The following is a 21,776-nucleotide window of genomic DNA, read 5'->3' as shown; positions in this document are numbered from 1 at the left end:
TTAGCGTTTATATTTTGTAATCCGAAGTCTCAATCTGAAAAATATTCTTCGTGTATGGAATTTGATCCGGAAATGTTTAACGAAATTTTAATTTAAAAATGATAATTTTGATCTGAATATGGAATCTGAATCTGGGATTATCATGGAATATTAACATGCAATCGCATACATAGTTCGGTGCTACGTACCCAAAACCGAGGTTTGCAATCATTAACCTCAAACATAAAATATGTACTATAGTATTTGGGGTATAATATTTGAAATATCTATCTGAAGAAGAATTCTTTCATATTGGAATCAGGAATAAAAGTTTGAGTTTTCCGAGATAGAGACTTTAGTTCTAAATCCATATCTTCGATAAATCCATAATTTGGATTCTGAATCTTTTCATTAATGTTTCGGAATTAAAGATCTCAATCTGAAATTTGCAACTGTTTTTCGTGTATAAAAATTGACTCGTCAACTTTTAATGGAATATAACAGAAATTTTTATTCGGAAATCTTAACATGCGATCGGATATATACTGTTCGATGGTGAGTATTCTACGCCCCATTGGTAATCTTTAATCTGGAACTTAAAATCTGAAATTTGAATTTAGAATATAGAGTAGAGATGAAACGGATATCCGGTTACTATCCGGATAGTGACCTACTATCCGACCGGTTACCGCATATTAGACAAAATCCATAATTTCTCACTATTATAAGATAAATTATAACAAAACAGTTCATCAACATCATTCATACATAATTCAAAACAAGGTTTGATTACTGAAATGCAAAATTTCTTTCAAAATTAAGATTATATTAACTCATAGCAAGAATTTATTAACAGTATTACTTTTATTAATGAACCATCTTGAATTTGCATTCTTCATAAATAACTTTGTTCTACTAGTCAAGCCCTTTCATTTGAGACCCATATTGATGAGGCTTTTACAAAATATGTTCAGCTTCAATTAGATTGTAAATCCTTAATACTAAATCTAAAATTGGAATCTTTGTCAATAATATTAAGATTTGAAATCTAAGATCAGAAATAATCGGCAATATGCTCCGAGAGTCTGTAATCGAGGATCTAAAATCCAGAATCTCAACTTAAAGACTAAGTCTGTCGATAAGACTTTGGATTCTGAATATTATTTTATTCAAAATTTGAGTCTAAATATAATTTTGATTTAGAATTTGAGAAATAATTTGGATTCTGAATCTCAGCATTTAGATTTTGAAATTTCAATCTCAGATAAGCAGTTGTACATCGTGTATAGAATTCTATTCAGAAACCGTTGATGGAGTCCAAATTAAGGATTGCTAATTTTGAATGTGAGCTCTGATTATGGGATCTAATTCGAGATTTTTTGTTCTGGAATCTCAGTTTTCATTCGGATATAAAGTTCGGGGATACGTATCTAAATCCTTCATTGATAATATTTCACCTAGAAATCAGAATTTAAACTTTGAAGCTGATATCTATAGTATTAGGGATCTGAATAGGGTCTGAAGAAGACTTTGGATTCAGGACCAAATAATTTCAATTTGATTCATTCTTCATTTAATCTTTTATTACTTGTAGAGTAAAGATTTTTCCATTGAAAATTATTAATTTGGATTTTCGAAGCTCAACATTGGAATTCTGAATTATTTTCTTAGACTGATTGTAAATTTAGCATACCGTATATGTTATTTTATTCGAAACCCTATAACGAATTCTGAATTGAGGTTTTATAATTTTCAATGAATACTTAATATGGAAACTGAATCAGGAATTTTAAGTTTCAAACGTGCCTCCGGACATATAGTTTGGAGCATGCGAAGTCAGCATTGGTAACCTTCAACTTGCAACCTAAACTCTGAATTTTGGATCTAGAATCCATGGTATTTGAGGTCTGAAATTAGAAATATCGAACTGGGGAAGGAAACAGAAATTTGGAGTCTAGGAATCAGAATTCCTAGGTCAAAGGATTTATATATTTATTTAGCAAGCAAAAAAAGGAGTTCTATCGGTTACCTTCTAAGGTTTCCCACTATAAAACTCCGCCAACGCGATTATATTTCGATGAAAAGTACATATGATAAATACTAGAATATTAACCCTTTGCGGTCGTCTGTCTGCTCTCAGTCACCATAGCAAGGAATCATACTAAATACTTTATTCAACGATGTAATAGTTTACATTTTTTTTAAATGAATTTTAATGCCTTGTGAACTTTTTTACGAATGTAGAAGAAATTTCTATGAACGGTACTCGGTATGAGCAAAATATTATAAGCGTGGAAATATAAGAGAATCCCTTCCAAGCGGAATCAATTCCGACCGCAAAGGGTTAATATAATGTATTATATAAAATGTTACAAATTTTACAGGCTTTCCTTCTCAAGATATCTAAAGATAATATCTGCCGCGTGTTGTAACACATCAGATTTTAGGGTTTTTGTTTCGTCGAGTAGTCAATAGCTCGCGTTTACATAATCACATTACTTACCGCAGTGGATCCTGATTTTTCTTAAACATTCCCAATAACAACTATCCCTTCCATGATAAACGCTAGGGAACCACGCTATAGAGGCGACCCTTCTGGCCTTCGGGTGGCGAATATCATACTAACATTCCTTCCCTTCCCCTGGTGACTGTAAGGACGTGGTCGGCGTCGTTATTGACCAATTAAAGCTCGAATCACCGAAAATTGATTGCACAACGAGAATGATTTGCTAGTCCCAAGCGTCATTCTATGTGTTCTTTGTGCAGTTTGGTTGGTTCAGGTCTATCACTGAGAGCAACTACGAATTGTACAGTCTACCCAAGCTAAAGCTCAAGGGGAATTTTTTTAAGCTTTCAGATTGAGATATTAGTATTGAGTATCGTGTTTAAAACAAATGTAGTACAAGGATGAAAAAATTGAACGGTTAGTGTCCAGAACACGATCGCATTTTTGTCGTAGAACTACGAAATCATTTCTTTCAATTCACTAGTCTATAACTTCGGATATTATTTTAGAATGTATCGACTAATAATGTTATGACTTTTTCTAGATATAGTTTATTTCCTTTGATTTTTTTTTATATTTCGACAACTAAATATCACACTGGTCAAAATGATCGCTTTGGTAGAATCGGGTGTATAAAAACTGTCGGTAGTGCTAGTGTTAAGAAAGGCTATTAACTGATCGCTGGCTGAAGCGAGACTAGAATAAGAATCATCAACCACAACCTACTCATACTGTTGTCCGGAGCAAATTTGGGCAAAAAGGATGGAGCCTAAATTGTGAATCCTGTTTTCCTTTTAAAAGTCATTGATAGCCTCGCGGGAGCGGCGTGATCGATTCACAAGATAACAATTGTGTTTCACCGCTACGTTCGGTGCTCGTGATTGGCAGTGTGAATTGGAAAGCTTAAAATCGAATGTATAGGAAAATCTAAATACTGGTACTTTTGCCAATTTATTCTATCTCGGAATCAGAAAATCTTGGAGTCTAAAATATCGAACAAATCTTAGAGAAATTTTGACACGGATCTATGGTGCGAAACGAACTTTTAATTTTTTTTGAAAGTTGCACTGAAAGTGCATCTTACTATGGTGTATTGAGTAATGGGTTCTCCAGTTAAAACAATCCAAAACTTGGCGACATAGAGAATGACTTGCTTCCCCACATGTGTTATTGCGTATGAACGCATATCTAACATTGTGTATTTTCATGCATAAATGTCTAGACCGGTTTACAACACATAACTCGCCGAAAAATGGAGACTGGAATTTTAAAGCTTTGATAGGGGGGACAATGATAATTACCCACCGCTATTGCGTAACATGACGTGCAAAGACATCCCATTTTATACGACGTTCACACTTCTGAAATAAACCCCTTTTATTAGGAACCATAAACTTTACAATCATTATTTCATACAGTTCCTTGTTCTGTGAAGCTATCGTACAATTCTCAAGTTATCCGCTTTTTATATGCCCCGATGCTATCTTCTACATCCATAAAGTGGACACATAATCCATATTTTTAACAAATTGCCAGCAGCATCCCGTAACGCCCTAGCGTCGACAAATAAAAACATAAAACGTAATATGTCCAAGAATGGGTGTCAACTCTAATTTGGGTTTGACGATTACAAAGGTAAAGCCGCACATCCCCCACAAACTGTCAAATGGTCTCATTCCTCATGGTCCATATTCTTTCATACTCACATATATCCTCACCCATCGCTGCTGATCGTCATGATTTCGTACGAAGCTAGTTGTCCCAAATTTGTGTGTTAGTCGACCGCTACTTCATTTTCACCCCAGGGACATTGTATGTGGCTGGCTGGCTGACTGTATGTGCATGATGTGACCTCTTTTGCGTAACTAGATTTTTACGAACCGAACCGGAAGCGAGCGCATCACATCTCCTCGAGACTTTCCACCACCACGTTTGTTGTTTTGCTTGTATTTCTAGATTCCAAGATTCAGCCGGGAAACCAGCGTCACTGCTCCGGCGGCCATCACTATCACCAGCAGCATAAGCTCTGGAGAACGCATGACGCGGTCGCGCTGCTGGGCGCCAATTGGAAAATCCTACAGAAACTAGGTAACGAAAATCCTACAGAAACTAGGTAACGAAAATCGTTTATGTGATATGTGCGTGAGCTTTTCCTACTTTCAATTTAATCCTCTTTCAACTGTTCCAATTTCCACGAAAAGTTATATGATCCAAGCTCTAGTTTCATCTGTTGATGATAACATTGACTCAGTAATCGAACCAAAGCAATGTTCGATTTCAAAAACCCCTCGATTCTCTGAGGTTCTATTTGGAAACTCCTCTAGAAGGGATTTCTTTCATAAAGTAATTGAAATTCTATCAAAAAGTTTCCATATTACCATCATTGTCTATTGGACATATCGAACGGACTGATACGCGGAGGTTCTGATACGGGTAGAATTGCGCCTAATGTATTATTCATTTGAGAAAAATGAAAATTACAGGGAACCTGATAAAGGAGGGTTGCGCAGAATGGGAAGCTTTAGTTGTTCCGTAGAAACGAAGATTTTCAATTTATCTACAGGATAATTGACTACAAATGAAGTCATCAATACGAATAAATCATCGTAGACGGTGGACTGTGCCAGGAAAATTGACGCAAAGAATTTGGACTGAAATAGAAATATTAGGCTGTCAAAAAAGTCCTGCGGTATTTTTTTTGAATTTTCATTTGTTCATAAATTTAGTTACAATCATCTGTTTTAAGTCAAATATGCGCCGTTTTGTTCGATGACTTGTTCCCAACGAGATGCCAACTTCATAATACCCCTGTTATAGAAGCTCGCTTCCTTATTGGCAAAAAACTGGGATAGCCAATTTTCACAGGCCTCTTTTGTGGCTAACTTCTGACTACCTAGCTCGTTCGCCATGGACAAAAACAGGTGGTAGTCACTTGGTGCAAGGTCCGGACTATACGGCGGATGCAAAACCCTCCTCCCATCCCATCCGAGCTCCCGGAGCTTCTGGCGCTTGTGTGGCCTGGCGTTGTCCTGATGGAAGACAATGCGGCCTCTGTTTATCAAAGATGGCCTCTTCTTCATGAGTGCTACCTTCAAGCGGTCCAGTTGTTGGCAGTACAGGTCCGAATTGAGCGTTTGGCCATAGGGAAGCAGTTCATAATAAATTATTCCTTGACAATCCCACCAAACACACAGCAGAACCTTCCTGGCCGTTAATGAGGGCTTGGCCACCGTCTGAGCCGCTTCAGCGGGCTTCGACCACGACCGTTTGCGCTTCACGTTGTCGTAAGTGACCCACTTTTCATCGCCAGTCACCATCAACTTCAGAAACGGGTCGATTTTGTTGCGATTCAGCAGCGATGTTTTTTTGCGTCAACGTGTATGGCACCCATACATCGAGCTTCTTTGTGAATCCAAGCTTCTTCAAATGGTTAATAACGGTTTGATGACTTATCCCCAGCTCTTGGCCGATGCTACGGCTGCTACTATGCCGGTCTTTCTCGGCTAATTCAGCGATTTTGTCGCAATTTTCGACGACAGACCTTCCGGAGCGTGGCGCATCTTCGACGACCTCTACACCAGAACGAAAACGTTGAAACCAACGTTGTGCGGTGGAAATGGAAACTGTATCGAGTCCATAAACTGCACAAATTTGATTGGCAGCTTGAGATGCATTTTTGCCTTTGTCATAGTAGTACTGTAAAATATGTCGGATTTTCTCTTTATTTTGCTCCATATTTGCGACACTATAACTCACGAACGACTCAACCAAACAAAACACTGTCAAGGACTATATTATAGCGCGCAAAAATACCTTTCCAACAAGCTATAGTATGACTCAATACAATGAATACAACTAGAACTACGCGCTTACAACGACACCTCGCGGAAATACCGCAGGACTTTTTTGACAGCCTAATATGTTAAACAGAAATGGTATATTTCTATCATCGTAAACTATGAAGAATAATGAATCTCTTTTCGAAATGGATCAAATAATTTATTGCCCTGCTTGGAAGCAATCTGTGTTTCAACGACCCGATTATCCTCCAGCTACCATCGCAACATAAAATTAACGAAGAACAAGGACACTCGCGTTGCCGCCGTCTTCGAACCAACCGAGCTCACTCGCTATCTCCCGCTCGTCGTAAGCAGAACTATGATAGGGAAAATTCAATCTTCTTTGAAATGTGGTATGCTGAGGCTGCTAAGCAACTAGGTTATTTTTTTGGATTTTATCATTCTAAAACGCGAGCTGAACTGGCTTTGTCTTCGTTAGGACTGCTTTAGCGATTCCCCTTGATATACGGGGGATTTTATTATCCCCCAAATTTGTGGTGGTATTTTGCTGAGCGAATACTTCCTGCACAAAGGACAGTTACCAACGGCTGATACATATGGTAGCATGAAGAGAAGCTTGAGATACTTCAAATTGGTGGCATCCATCTCGCAAGTTTTTTTTTCTTCCATAGAAGGGGAACAAGAGTTCTTTGTTTTTCTCTTAGATTTTTTGTAACTACTCTAACTCTAACTGAGCCGAAGGTTATCTACGGTATATTAATGCTTCAAGGAGGACATTGTCCTCGGTTCTGTTTTGATATTCCAACATTCTGTTTCGACTGGCTCAACCAGGCATATTTCGAATTGTTCCATACTTGGCGTTCGATGAATAAACGTCGGTTTTGCATCGGAAGATTAAAATTCTTTGTAATACTCATGCAAGCAATAACGATCCCATCTCTCTGCCACCAACGAAGACACTGGACCACCTGTTATATCTGCGAATGTTCCAAGTATATCCGTTGAAGTGAACAATTCACCAGACACTTGTACTGTATAAATTTTCACCTTGCACAAACCAGGAGACCACTGCAGCAAAACCTTTTCTTACTGTGTTCGACAAACAGCTGGAGCTAGCGCCCACTCGGCGCGATCAAAAGCAAATATTTTGAGCATCCACTTTTTCCAAATCGCTTAACTCTCGCACCCCGAACAACTAGAGAAGGAAATTTGATATCGACTTTCTCACCCCAACCCAACCCCCTCGCTCTGTCTGGCAGTCAGAACACTGAAGGTGGTATTCGGCAGATTTTCATCGCTGTTTTCCTCCACAGAGGAGCCGCTTTCCGACACCAAAGAATAGACTGCTTGAGAGAAGTCGTCGTGTTCGTTCGGTGTGTACTCTTTTTTCGCACTTTGAACAGCACTCCAGGAATGGACTAAATCTGTGTGTAGCTTGAGAATTTCAATTTCGTTTTTTTTTTCGAGCATCTTCCGTGCGAGAGTTTTCATCCTGTACAACTTGCTTTTCCCCCGAAAGGTGCAATATTACAGCGATACGGGTTTTGCGACCGGGAAAGATATCTCTGTAATTCTATTCGGTTGAATGATTAATCGGATATTGGATACGGTATAACTGAAATATATTTTGCATTTTTGCTCGTTGGTGAAACGACACAGACGATATGATTTCATTGTGAACACGATGCCGTTCGTTGTTTGTTCCATAATGCGATTATAGAATATAAAAAAACGTTTTACCAATTGTTGTACGGAAATTTGTTTCGTTTTTTACATATCTGCATTGTATCTTTAGCATACAATTTCGATATGTTGGTGTTCAAAATTATTCAAAGCAAATAGCACAGCGAAAAACAAAAAAGGGGTTCACTTCAAGGTACAGTTCGTGAATGACTGGTGACTGATGAATCCCGGAGAGACCGATATAGAAAAAAAGATACACGCGCCGATTAAATACTCATTGCTCCGCTCGAAGTCTCATACTGTTCAACCCAATCAAATTTCTCGCTGTTCTTGAATCTTGAAGAAAATCATTTGTGAAGGATTCACTTAACTTCGTTAAAGCGTATAACTCGTTAAAGACTCAACTATTACAACATTTTCTTAGTAATTTAAAAACGGTCCAGTCTTCTTGGAAGTTAGCAGCAGAGGTATTTCGTAGCATTTCTTCAATGAAGGAGAATTATTTGTGTTTACTTAAGTTATATTTTGTAGGAAAACTCTAAACAAATTATTTCATAAAAAAATGTATTTTAAATCATAGTTTTCAAATTTGTTCGCTTCGAAAATTGAGTTATCGATTACGTCTGTAAGGAAAACATAATATTGAGAAAAATGGTGGCATGGTTTTGTTGAAGGCAGATTCATTCAAGGTTCATTCAACCGTCTCGACATCGCGAGAACAATATACAATCTGACCTTGATGGTACTTTAAACTTCTCGATTAATGGGGCCTCACACGCCTTTGAAATATTTTTGAAATCAGAAAACGATTCCTTAATCCGTAAATGGCCATGAGTTCATAACTCAGGGCCCTCAAATGACCATCGTTGTGTGTTGTGTCTAGCTACTACGTCCATGCATCAATCACCATGTGATGGTGATCCCAGCCTCTCACTCCACATACGATCTGCTGCATCGGTAATTGATGCCTCATATCGACAGTCCCGCTGTGTATATAGTCCAACTGTAAACATTCGAACAATAGGAATATTCTTACGCCGAAAAAGGCGACATTTGTTGTGTATCGATAGAATAGGAATACTCTTACGCCTAAATGGCTAATGTAAAAGATAAAAATGTGAATCGATAAGGTAGGAATACTCTTACGCCTAAATGACTACTGTGTAATATACATATGAGAAAAAATGTACACGATAAATTCGGCTCTGTTCTAGCTGAATGCAAAATGAGTCTAAAAAACGAAAATTTAGAACATTCATATTTTCCCATACATTTGTTCTGCACAATTGTGTGCTCACCTATCTGTGCTGCTCATAAGGTTCTACTTATGTATGTTATAATATCCATTACAGTGCCAATGAAAATGGCCATCTCGAATTTTCAAATGGAACAGGACTAATTTTTTTTTCGAAATAACAGCAATTCTAAGACATTTGGCATCAAAAAATGTTTTTTGATGTCGATTTCCTTGGGTGTTTTTTTTTGTTTTCAGGAAACTTAAATTTTGACATCTGCGACAATAGTAAATGAAGTCTGAATGAGCTAATATTTTGCATAAGGTATTTTATCGTGTAAATCAACATTTCGCAGGAAGTCCAGTATGAAAAATCGATATGACGATTTTCATTGGCACCCTTAACCATACGTTTTGCCTGTTATTCCGAGAAATGGACGAAGTCCCTAAATGTCCATTTTTTACAAAAAAAAATCGAGCTGACAGTGGATCTTGACGTTTCATGCAATTGAAGATATTTGGCGACAACATTTTTTTTTCGAAAACCCCGATTTCCTTTACTCCCTTCTTGGGTGATTTTTCGGGTTTCAAAAAACTCAAACTTTGACTACTGTGGGACACTAGTAAATGAAGTCCGATTGAGCTGATATTTGGCATAGAGTAGGTTTTCGTGGGAATCAACATTTTTATTTAATAATAAATTTAATTAATAACTTAATTCGAAGGTCACTTTTTACCATACATCCATTGGCAATCTAATATCCATATACCACTGCGAATAAATTGTAGCGCTTGTTTTATAGACACAGTAGAAAGAGGAAATATAGCAATTTTAGCGTCTTTGGTATTTGATATAAAAGGAGCGATTCGCGATTTCTAGCACAGAGTCTTGTTCCAGCCAGCGCTCCGTCAAATTCTTTTATCAATGGCATTTAGTCATGCATTTGTTCTATGCATTTCTGTATACCACTGCGGATTAATATTGCACTGCATATATAACAAGAGCGAGTAAATAAAGGCGCGTCCGCTGAGCAACTGATCGTAGACTCACTATCAGAATCTTCCATCGGAAATGTTCTAAATGGTTTTTGACATGGATAAAAGCGAATAACATTTATAATTTTAACATCTATAATAGTAACAAAAATGGCTGAAAAAGAGAGAGAGAGAGAGAGACGATCGAATAAAAGATTCTCCGCCTCCTCGAAACGGTATCACAACCAGGGCTTGACAATTTGGAAACTAAAAGATGAAAATGACTTTTTCACTTCTTCCCTTCTCTTCAGCCAATTTCAATTTCGATTGTGCGTATTCACTACGCATACAGAAACATCGGTTCTTCAGTTCCGTTGACGTTCTGCCGTCGTTTCTTTTGAATTTGAAAGCAGATGCTTTCACTTGACTATTGGAACTGCCCTATTCTCTATCATTTGAATGAGCTCTATGTTGCTTTCTGTTTCTCATGTGAAAGGACGATCATTGCTTTCAATCGAATGTTTCATTCAATTCAATTTCTCCAAACTAGATTTCAAAAGAAGTAGAATTAAAGGGGTAGTACATTTTGAAGCTTGAAAAAATTGAATAAAAATATTATGGATTAAAATGTTCTCTACTTTACTGTAGTTTTTGTCCCAGGTTTGCCCGATGCTCCGTTCCGAAGTCACAAGCCAATTAGTGGAATTAAGTCTTTGTGTGGGGGCGCGGATCCATCATTTAAAACGCTTTTTTCTCGAAACTAAGTTTTGCAAACTGGTGGGAGTTCTACCTCCAGAACGGTCCCTCCGATTTTGATGAAATAGGTTTTCCCAGATTATCCACTAAATTTCCTGTCATGGTACTTAGGATTTTTATGATATTTTGAAAAATACAATTTTGATGATTGTTTTTGTCTCGATTTTTTGAGGTAAAAACGCAATTCTTTTACAAAAAATGTCGACATTTCGTCAAAAATCAATATTTTGAAAGAATCCTACGTACGATGACAGGTAATATATCCAAGATTACGAAGAAAACATTGATTGAAATGGATCCACTAGATGAACTTGTAGAACTCCCACCAGTTTACAGGGTTTTATCTGCAAGGGTTCAACAAACTAGTTGCGGCTATTCAGGGGGCAGTCTAATTGACACCAATTTTTTTTGTTTGTTAAGTAATGTATTGCTAATAAAACTGTGATATCAGATTAATCATAGTAACTTTTTTTCTCGCTGGAAAAAATCGCGAAAATCACATACTTTTTATGATGTTCATATTGTACTACCCCCTCAAGAAAGGCATTAGAAGGCAAACCTCCTACAACCATCGCCGACAACTGGCTACGCCTGTTGCCATACAGCACATTATTTTACATCATCATTTTGATTAGTTTCAGTGTTTCATTAGTTTCAGTAAAACGGTTCGTGTCAAACGAAATTTTCGTTCGAAATAAAACACTTTCATTCGATATAAGAACCATTCATTACCATTGAGAATTTTGCTTCCATGTGAAGAATGAAAGAAATGAACGTGAAATGAAACGAGACTGTACGAAGCTGAAGTGATATTGAACTGAAATTGTAAGGCCCTGGTCACAACAATGTAATCATCATTATAATTTTCTTTCTATAATTTTCTACGGACAGAGTTTGATGATTCGCATACCAATTATCGAATCAAACTATAGTCCAAACTAATACTAATGCATCTTAATCGCACGCTGGGAAAAAGAAATGTACGTTCTACGAACTCTGTGGGAAGAGTGATAATATCGCCATTTAAGCTCCGCCCGATGGCAACTTGCTCACATAGTCTGAATGTGAAATCAGAATTTTTATTTTCTACTAGCTGACCCGGTAAACTTCGTCCCGCCCAACATTTGTTTTTTTTTTTTTTTTTATCTGTATTATAGTGACTTTCAACTCATTTGGCTGGTTCGTCACTTTAACTTCCATTTTTGGAAGAATGTCGGGAGTGAGAATTGAACTCGTGACCTTTAGCGTAAGAGGCATGGATGTTACCACTACGCCAGATCGCCTCCCCCAACATTTGTTTTTTGTTATCAATTCCTTCAAACATTCACGTTTTCTTACTATGAGCAAGATCGTGGGTCCAATCGCAGAACTGTTCATTGATTGATCTTCTAATCGACCTCGTTGAATTTACCTTTTACTATAGAATTCCTAGTATTTCTAACAAAACTCATCATTATAATATCAGATTATTTTTAGACACAATACTCGTTCAAGATTTTTCAACCACTTTCAAATTACATGTTTCTCCGTTACATGGAATAAATGTTTTATACAGAAAATATGATAGAATAAAGATAGGTGTCATACCATCATAGAAACATTCAACCCCCCACCCCCCCTTAGAAAGGTGGGAAGAGTGTTGAACCACTTTAGAAATGTTTCTTGCCCCATAAAACCTCCACAGGCCAAATTTGGTTCAGTTTGCTTGATTAATTTTTGAATAATGCAGAAATGTATGTTTCATTTGTATGGCAGTACCCCCCCCCCCCCTCAGAAAGATGGGGAGGAGTGTCTATTCACCATGGAAATGTTTCGTGTCCCTTAAAACATTGACATGATAAATTTGGTTCCATTTGCTTGATCAGTTTTCGGATTATGCAGAAATATGTCTTTCATTTGTATGTCAGCTCGCCCTTAGAGAGGGGGGTGGAGTGTCTAACCACCGTAAAAACATTTATTGCACCCTAAAACCTCCACATGCCAAATTTGGTTTCATTCGCTTGATTTATTCTCCAGTAATGCAGAAATTTGTGAAATTTGTGTGTGTTTTCACCTAAGAGAGGGGGAGGAGTATCTAACCACCATAGAATTTGGTTTCATTTGCTTGATACATTCTCGAGTAATGCAGAAATTTGAGTTTCATTTGTATGGCAGCCCCCCCTTAGAGGGGGGTGGAGAGTCTAACCACCATAGACCCAAAAACAACCTCCTACCATTTATTTTATATTGATGGTAATGTGTTGAATTATAAGGGCTTTAAACTTTTCAGTTTATTTTCAGGAAAAAGACAATAAAGTATAAATATGTTGGAAAGCCTCAAGGAACGTAGCCGTCTGGTCGTTAGCCCGGTGATTTGTGAATGCTGACCGGGGCCGCCCTGATAAAATCTGTTTTCTTTTGCTTGAGAAAAAATATTTTCATCTGCATATTTTTTCAAAAAATCCGTATTGATATCTGTATACGAATTCTGAGTTCAAGTTTTGAGCATATTCTTGGCAGAATAATTCGGCGATGTTGATGGTTATCACGTAGCGATAGTGCTGTAATAAAAATTCATTCATTTTCATTTTACATTCATTTTAACGGTACCGGATTGATAGAAAACATAGGTTTTTGTATTTCTGTAGATTGAACTATAAAAAACAGAGCAACACACTGCAACCGAAAGTCGAAAAAAATGATACACATTCAAACAAACAGTTTGACGACCAAACATGTGAGGTAGGTTATTGGACAGACTAAATAAATAGATGGGAAAACTGGACATTGGAAAAAAATGAATCAAAAAACATCTACATTAATCCATAGTTAACAATAGAAGGTTATTTAAAAAAAGACCGCAAATTCTGGTGGTGCAGTGGTAAGCGTAACTGTTATGACTCTCTATGCCTCTTCTAATGCTACTTTTTTGGAAGATAATTCTGAGCAATTCAAATTGGTGAAATGAAACGGATACAACTTTCGAATAAATATCTGCTGAGTAAGAGGAGCAAGCGATTAATCATTTTGATTTATCTGTTTCAAAAATGATAATAATAGTTCCGAATGGGAATACAAAGAGGGTTCAATCAAGCATATATTCAGCCATTCCATGCCAAACCGATATAGTGGTTCTCAGATTTTCGTCAACATTGGTAATTTTGTTCTTCATTGCAACACATTAGACCCGTATTTTTTTTAATTTTTTGAGGGTGCTCCGAAAAATCATTTTTTCCACTTTTTCCCAAAAATTCTTAACTTTTGAACCACTATACCGATTTGGATGATTGACATATCAAATTGAAGTCAATGAGCTAGTCTTTTATTGAAAAACATTTAACTGGCAAAAAAAAATGGATTTTTTTTTTTAATTCGTTTATTTTTACAGGCTCAGTTACTTAAGTTTAAAGGAGCCGAATTCTTAAATATAATTTTAAAACTATATATATATATAAACAATTTTCTTACATCTATGGTTAGTAAGGTGGAAAACCGATTACTCGCGGTGTACTCGAGTTTAGGAGGGTGACATATTTTTAGGAGAAGGATGGGATATAAGGAAATTGTGACAATGTTGATGAACACTCAATTTATAAATCTATTCGTATATCTATAGTGTATTTACATTTCAACTTATTCTACTATTTATAGCAAGGGGACGAATTACCCGCAAAGGAAGGAAAGGAGGGTATAAAAAAATGGATTTAAAGACTAGATTTTTTCTTTGTTTTTTTATATTTTTTCTGAGACTTTTTTACATAATATATCCGAAAACCAGAGAGGTGTAATTTTTTGCTTTTGAGTTATTATTTTACAAGTTTAACATGTTTTGAGTTTTCGTTCAATATTTCTATGTGACTAGTTTTGCAAGTTAAATATTTTGGCTTCAATTTGATATTTCGATCATCTAAATTGGTTTAATAGTTCAAAAGTTATGAATTTTTGAAAAAAGTAATTTTTGGGCAAAAGTGGAAAAAAATTGTTTTTTCGGAGCACCCTAAAATGGAAATGACCACCCTAATAAAAAAATAAAAAGAATTCGGGTCTAATGTTAGGCGATAAAGAACTAAATTACCACTTTTGGCGAAAATTTGAGAACCTCTATATCTGTTTGGCATGAATTGGCTATATTGGTATGTAGTGGAAGGAAAACGAGGTACAATAGGTGTTTTGTTCATTTAACTTTTACTTTTGAAATATTCGAGATGTGTACCACGTGAGCAAGAAGAATAGATATGACAATGTACAATGGTCCAGGAAATGTATTTAAGTGGAAATTAGCATTTAGAGCTCGACAGTTATTCTCTAGATAAACACTGTCTTCGACAAAGTTGTTACATATAATAGAGCGCCCATTTTTATGTTATCAAAAATAGAGTGACCAAAATTGTCGATGAAATAAAAAAAACCCAACTTTCTTATCAAAAATAGATAGAGGTAATCATACTTCGACAATGCTGTAGTCCCAGTTATTTGAGATATCTTTGTAGAACAAAGTTTTTTTCTATCTCTTGAAATAACCGATATAGCGTCTTTTTTCTAAATTACGTTAGGGTCACCATGAAAAAAACTGTTTTTTGCTCTGTTTTTGTATTTCAAATTCTCCATACAAACTGTCTTCGGAAGACTCTTAGAACTTAATAATACAAACATTTTGCGATGCAGAACTTGTAAATATCTCAACTTCACAGTTATTGATATTTCCCCAAAAAAAAAACGCTCTTTTCATTCGTTTGTCATTCTCTCTGGGGCAAACATAAAAAAAATGTTGTTGACGGAATCTGAAAGAACAAATTTCACTCTATACAGTATGTGATTTTCAATACTATGTTATTTTTTGTGTTTGAGTAAATTAAAATTGAAACCATGAGTTTTAGGGTAAAAAACATCGATAACTTTGAGTAGGGTTAAGATATTGACAAGTTCTGCATCGCAAAATGTTGGTATTGATAAACTCTAAAAGTCGTAGTAAGACAGTTTTGATATAGAATGTGAAATATAAAAGTTAAAGCAAAAAAAAAAACGTTTTTTCATGGTTACCCTAATGCAAATTGGATAGAATGTGCCAAAAACAACATTGTGGGAGATATTTGATTTTTAGACAAAAACTGTCTTCAACAAAGTTGTTACATATGATAGAGTGCTCATTTTTATGTTATCAAAAATAAGGTAACCAAAATTGTCGATAAAATAAAAAATCTAACTTTCTTATATTCATAGATAGAGATAAACATAGTTCGACAATGTTATAGCCCCAGTTATTTTAGACAACTTTGTAGAACAAAGCTTTTTTCTATCTTCTAATATAATCGATTTAGCGCTTTTTTTCTAAGTTGCATTAGAGTGACCATGGAAGAACGGGTTTTTTATCTTTAACTTTTATATTTCAAATTCTATATCAAAACTGTCTTCGTACTACTTTTAGAGCTTGTCAATACCAACATTTTGCGATGCAGAACTTGTCAATATCTTAATCCTACTTAAAGTTATTGATGTTTTTCTACCCAAAAACTCATGTTTTCAATTTAAATTTGCTCAAACACAAAAAATAACACAGTGTTGAAAATCACACATCATGTAGAGTGAAATATGCTCTTTCAAATGCCGTCAATAAACTTTGTTTATGTTTGCTCCAGAAAGAATGACAAACAATTGAAGAGAGCGTATTTTTTTTGGGACGAAATATCAATAACTTTGAGTTAAGTTGAGATATTGACATGTTCTGCATCGCAAAATGTTTGTATTAATGTTACACAAATCGATTTGGACACTCTCTAACAATTTGTTCCTCTAAAAATATATTTTTTCCAGCAATTTTGATTTATACCCCGAAGTTTCCCCCTAATACGGAATAGAAAATCACCCCTTCAACATTATTTTATGAGGTATACAAATTGTCATCAGATTAAAAATGAAATTATTTGACATTGTTCACACAACCTACGGCGTTTATCAAATTTTGTTTTACTATATAAACGGACAGAGCCTTTCGGTAGAAATTATATTTATGTCAGTCACTGGAGGAACGTTTGTTAGTAATAAAGTTTGAGTGATTTGCTTCATATTTTTTGTTTAGCTGCTTTCGATACTTGAAATGAATATTTGCGACCATGTATAGGGGAAACTTATTGACAAATACCAGCGTCGAAATAATATTCCTACTAAATTCCATTCCGGAATTTTGTATGTGTGCATCCCGTTTTGGATAGCTAGTTCAAGCTGGTGGCGGCAAAATGAAAGCAATGATTGATGCAAGCCATGGAATGGCAACTGACGAAATCGCTGAGAGATTGAATCTATTGAATTCAACCGTTCATGAACCTTGGAACCTTGGAACAACATTAGAGGAAAATCGTTTCTCATTTCCACAGAAAAAAAATTTAGACTACTTTCAGAACAACATCGTAGGATGAAAGTCTTCAAATTGTGTTTAAAGACACCGTGTCTAATTGGATATAGTTTGCTGACGGTTTTTTTTTCTTCGTGTATTCTTGAATTCACATCTGTCACTGTTTGACTTTCAGATTTGAGATTTTTTTTCCTCTGTATTTCATCACGGCAAACAAATTCCGCACTGTCCCGATCGAAACTACGCTGACTGAACAAAATAAATTGAACTTTCGACGCTATCTGTTGGAAGCCTTCTGAAAAGTTTAGCAAATGGGTGACAAGTTGGAAGCTGATTAAATCTTGATTTATGCTATTCCACTCAAACATCGTGGGCGGCGAGCAATGGTAATGGTGGTTGCTGGTGGTGAAATTCCATTCCAATAGTTTTGCGACTGTTTCGAGCTAAAAAATTACACTATAGCAGCAGCAGCAGCAGCAGCGCTTTGGAAGCAAATAAACTTCACCAGAGTAGCCGCTTGATGGGATACATTTCGCAGATCGACCTGAAGGATGAACGGAGAATTCGGAACAATTCTCCGGGAATGCGAACTTCTTATACTAATTAAACGTCGAGAAAAGTATACCGGACTGCCTGCCTCGACTGAGAGAGTTTTTCGGATGGAGCAATGTTTCGTAGAGCTTTTTCCCGTGAAGCCTCTCGACGGTTCAGTGGCAGTAGTATCTTGACTAACGTCGGAACATAGAAGAGAAAAACACAGGGCGAAAATGTGCTTATGCTTCGCTGGAACTTGCCGTAGTGTTAGGTTTGACGACACGGACATGACTTGTCAGTAATGGAGTATTAATTCCAGCAGAACGCTTTGCAGTGAACTTTCCCGGTTCAGGCCATTACTGGGTGAAAGTAGTCGGGTGTGGTTCTTTGGGATATCTGAATTTTCTATGAGTGATGTGATTAAAAATCAATAGCGACAATATATTTTTTTTTAGATTTACTATTAAATTTGAAAATAGACAACAATCTGGAACACATCAAGTTAAACATTCAAGCATAAGCAGCAGAAAAAGACATCCGGCACATACGTTTACCTACATTCACCCGCTCTGTGCATGTGAACATACGCTCACTTCAACGTTTGCTCTGTTTGTTTAGTGCACACCCACATAGTCCGACCACCCAACCGAATTAATTAAAACATTTCACGAAAAGTTTGCACCCATGTTTCTTCCTCCGGACAAGCAAAGTTTTGCGGGGAGGTGCTGGAAGCCGAAAACCAACATTCCATCGCCAGCAGGGGAGGATGCATCATGACTCGCAAACAAAAGGTATCATTTTCACATTGTGTTCCGAAACCTGAACAGAGAAGTTGTGTATCGTTTTTCCAGCAGAAACAGCACGGGTGGTTTGTTCCGTTTTCACCTGTCTATTTTACACCATGTCTCAGCAGGGCAACAAATTCTGGGAGAGCTATTCCGCGAGAAATCCAAAGTTCTTGGAGAGTATCATTGAAAAATGAGGTTCGTAAACTGTGAGAAGAATGATGCTGAGTGTTTGGCATTTTTTTTCTCTGATTATAACACTATTAACAGGTTGTTGGTGTGGAAAATTGTTAAACAAATAGAAACACTTTCAGAAGAGTTACGAATCCAAAGTTACGAATTTACGATAGAGTTGAATAGTTATATTGATAGTTGTGGCATATATCAGGTATATAAATATGAAAACGTATTTTTTCATTCAAACACACGTTTATTATTCTTGATTGATTTATCATATATGATCCAAAGTAGTTACAATAGGAATCTGCACCATTTTTCCCATCTGTCCGGTAACGTCCACCGGTTTTTGACGTCTTCAAACACTTTCGGTGGTTTTCCACGTTTTTTTTTCAAAGTTCCCATTTTAAACATTTTTGATCCATCCATAACATTGCGAGAGTTTTTTTTAATTTATAGCAATCAATGATGTCCACAGATCGTAGTTCGTAGGCACAAAATTCACAATTTTGAAAAACAAAAAAAAATGTGACCACTAAACTTTTGATATTTTGAATTGGAATTTGTTGAAATATGTCAAAAACCTAAAATATTACAATTAATATGACTTTTAACCTTTCACAATAGCATGTATGAATCCCGGTTATTTTATTAGTTTTTCAAACTTTCATTTCTGACAGCTCTTGCGTGATTCATGTACAGGTCGCACTCGATTATCCGGAGTGTTTTATTTTTGATTTTCGGAAATTTTGAATAATTTGTATAATAATTCTATGTTGAATAGCTAATATGGGTATCAAAAGAAAGGGTTTGACTAGTATAATGCAGTTATTTATGAAAAATGCCAAACCAAGATGGTGGATTTCATATTTTCTCAGAACCCCATCAATATGGGTATCAAATGAAAGGGCTTGACTAGTAGAACACAGTTATTTATGAAAAATACAAATCAAAAATGGCCGCCACCGCAAGATGGCGCCATATATATTATTTTCACAGCCCCATCAATATGGATATCAAATGCATGCTTGACTAGTAGAACACAGTTATTTATGAAAAATGCAAATCCAAAATGGCGGATTTCATATTTTCTCAGAACCCCATTAATATGGGTATCAAATGAAAGGGCTTGGCTAGTAGAACACAGTTATTTATGAAAAATGCAAATCTAAGATGGCGGCCACTACAAAATGGTGGATTACCTATTTTCTCAGAACCCCATTAATATGGGTATCAAATGAAAAGGCTTGACTAGTAGAACACAGTTATTCATGAAAAAATCCCAAAAATGTATCAAAAAAAAGTTCTCGACTAGTAGAACATAACAGGTCAAGCAGATAATGAAAAATCAAATTTCAAGATGGCCGCAGTCCCCAAACAACTAATTACTTTTTGAATGGTTTCATTCAGCTTGACCTGTTTCTATGTATGTTTGAATGTTTGTTGAGTTGTCCCACATTAATAGAAAATTGACCCCGTTCCTTTTGAATGATTGATCTGAAATTTGAAACATACATTTAATTCTACTGTCATTATAAAATTGCGTATTCCATGATCTTGAAAAATTCAATTTGGCCGCCGCAAAAAATGGCTGAAAGGCTTGATTCGGAGCATACACTACACTATGAACAACATAAATTCGAAAAGGTCGCCGCCACTAAATGGTCGACTATGTATTTTTTGCAATCCCCTCAATACTGGTATCAAATCAAATAATTTGACTAATAGAATACAGTACAGGTCGGACTGGATTATATGTGATTTGATTATATACAATTTTGGACTCGATTATATTCAGTTTGGAAAAAATGTGTAACCATTCAACGTTAAGGTGAAGCTTATGTGGCATATTGCAGCTAAATTCAGAAAGATAGAAGTTGTGCGTCAAAGAACAAATTGTGGAGCGGTTAAAGAACTTCATTTCAATTGATAGAAACAATCTAGTTTAATGTAAACTTTTAGGATAAAATTAATAATAACACATTAAAAATTATTAACTTTTAAGTGTTTCACTTCCAAAATGTTATTAAAATTCACTAATTTAGTTGTTCCACTACTATATCCTGTACTAAATTTTCTCATCTTTCAAATGAAAGCATCAGAATCGCCTTCCGTAGCGTACTTTTTAATATAGAGCCAGTATGGAGCCACAGAGTCTGAAACAAAAAAAAAGTTCTGTAACTCTGTTATTGTTGAAATTCGAACATATGCGTAGGAGGAGCTATTAGTATTGCTATTCATCCTGGAGCTGAGCAACGTTCACAAATCATTGAATTTCACTACCCTACTCGTTCCCTGTGAAAAATTTGTTTCGCAAACTCGGAACTTCTATTAGTTTTGTCGACAAAGCTCATTTCCGGTTGAACTGTCAATATTTAGCTTGACCCGTTTGTATAGGGTTGGGGAAAAAGAAATGTCGTATTTCTGATCGAAATTTGACGCTTTATTTAACATACTTAAAATTATCCAATTTAAGTCAAATATGCGCCGTTTTGTTCGCAAACTTGTTGCCATTTAGAAGGCAACTTAAGCAACAGTTTCAAAATTCGGTTGGTTGTAGTATGTGTTAACTTCACACGAAATAAGTACTATTTCAGAAGTTTGATTTTTCTTCGGATGTACTTATAAAAATTGCCCCTCATTTCCCCGCAAAAGTTTTTTAACGAAAGTGTTCCTCAAAATGTCTTTTATCACTCAGCACTTGGGTTTTCCACCCTTTTGGATTTTTTCTCAATGTTAACCCGAAATGTTAATTATAAATAACTGTTATTTGAATGTAATATAATGTAATAATTTGAATATGTAATGGGGATTTGTTCGATCATTTAAGAATAACTGGGCAGAATATAACTGCCTCAACTCCCGAATTCATTATACGACTTCGTTATTAGGAAAACAAATTTAACCATCATTTCGTCAACTTTTCAAGTGCTTCTACGAAAGAAAGTTGGGAGATTTATTAGTAAATTAGTAGATAAATGGGGCTCTGCAAACAATATGGTGGACCGATTTTCAAATA

At 35.9% G+C, this 21,776-nt stretch overlaps 1 protein-coding gene across 16 annotated transcripts in view; it reads left to right on the top strand.

Moving 5' to 3' along the window:
- The window catches only part of LOC129775065 (dual 3',5'-cyclic-AMP and -GMP phosphodiesterase 11-like), a 375,931-nt gene that overhangs the window by 221,113 nt on the left and 133,042 nt on the right, over positions 1-21,776 (top strand). For 5 of the 16 annotated variants that reach the window (XM_055779285.1, XM_055779284.1, XM_055779269.1 and 2 more), the window contains one exon: positions 4,442-4,573. The exons of the other annotated variants lie outside the window; for them this stretch is intronic. Coding sequence is in view for 2 of the 5 variants with exons in the window: in XM_055779269.1 (XP_055635244.1) it covers positions 4,442-4,573 (132 nt within the window). In the remaining 3 variants the exon portion in view is untranslated. The remainder of the gene's footprint in view (positions 1-4,441; positions 4,574-21,776) is intronic. 16 annotated transcript variants of the gene reach the window in all.

The sequence above is a fragment of the Toxorhynchites rutilus genome, chromosome 3, assembly GCF_029784135.1.
Source record: "Toxorhynchites rutilus septentrionalis strain SRP chromosome 3, ASM2978413v1, whole genome shotgun sequence".
NCBI classification, from domain to species: domain Eukaryota; kingdom Metazoa; phylum Arthropoda; class Insecta; order Diptera; family Culicidae; genus Toxorhynchites; species Toxorhynchites rutilus.
Note: the sequence above shows the minus strand (reverse complement) of the source record. Positions and strands in the feature narration are given on the sequence as shown.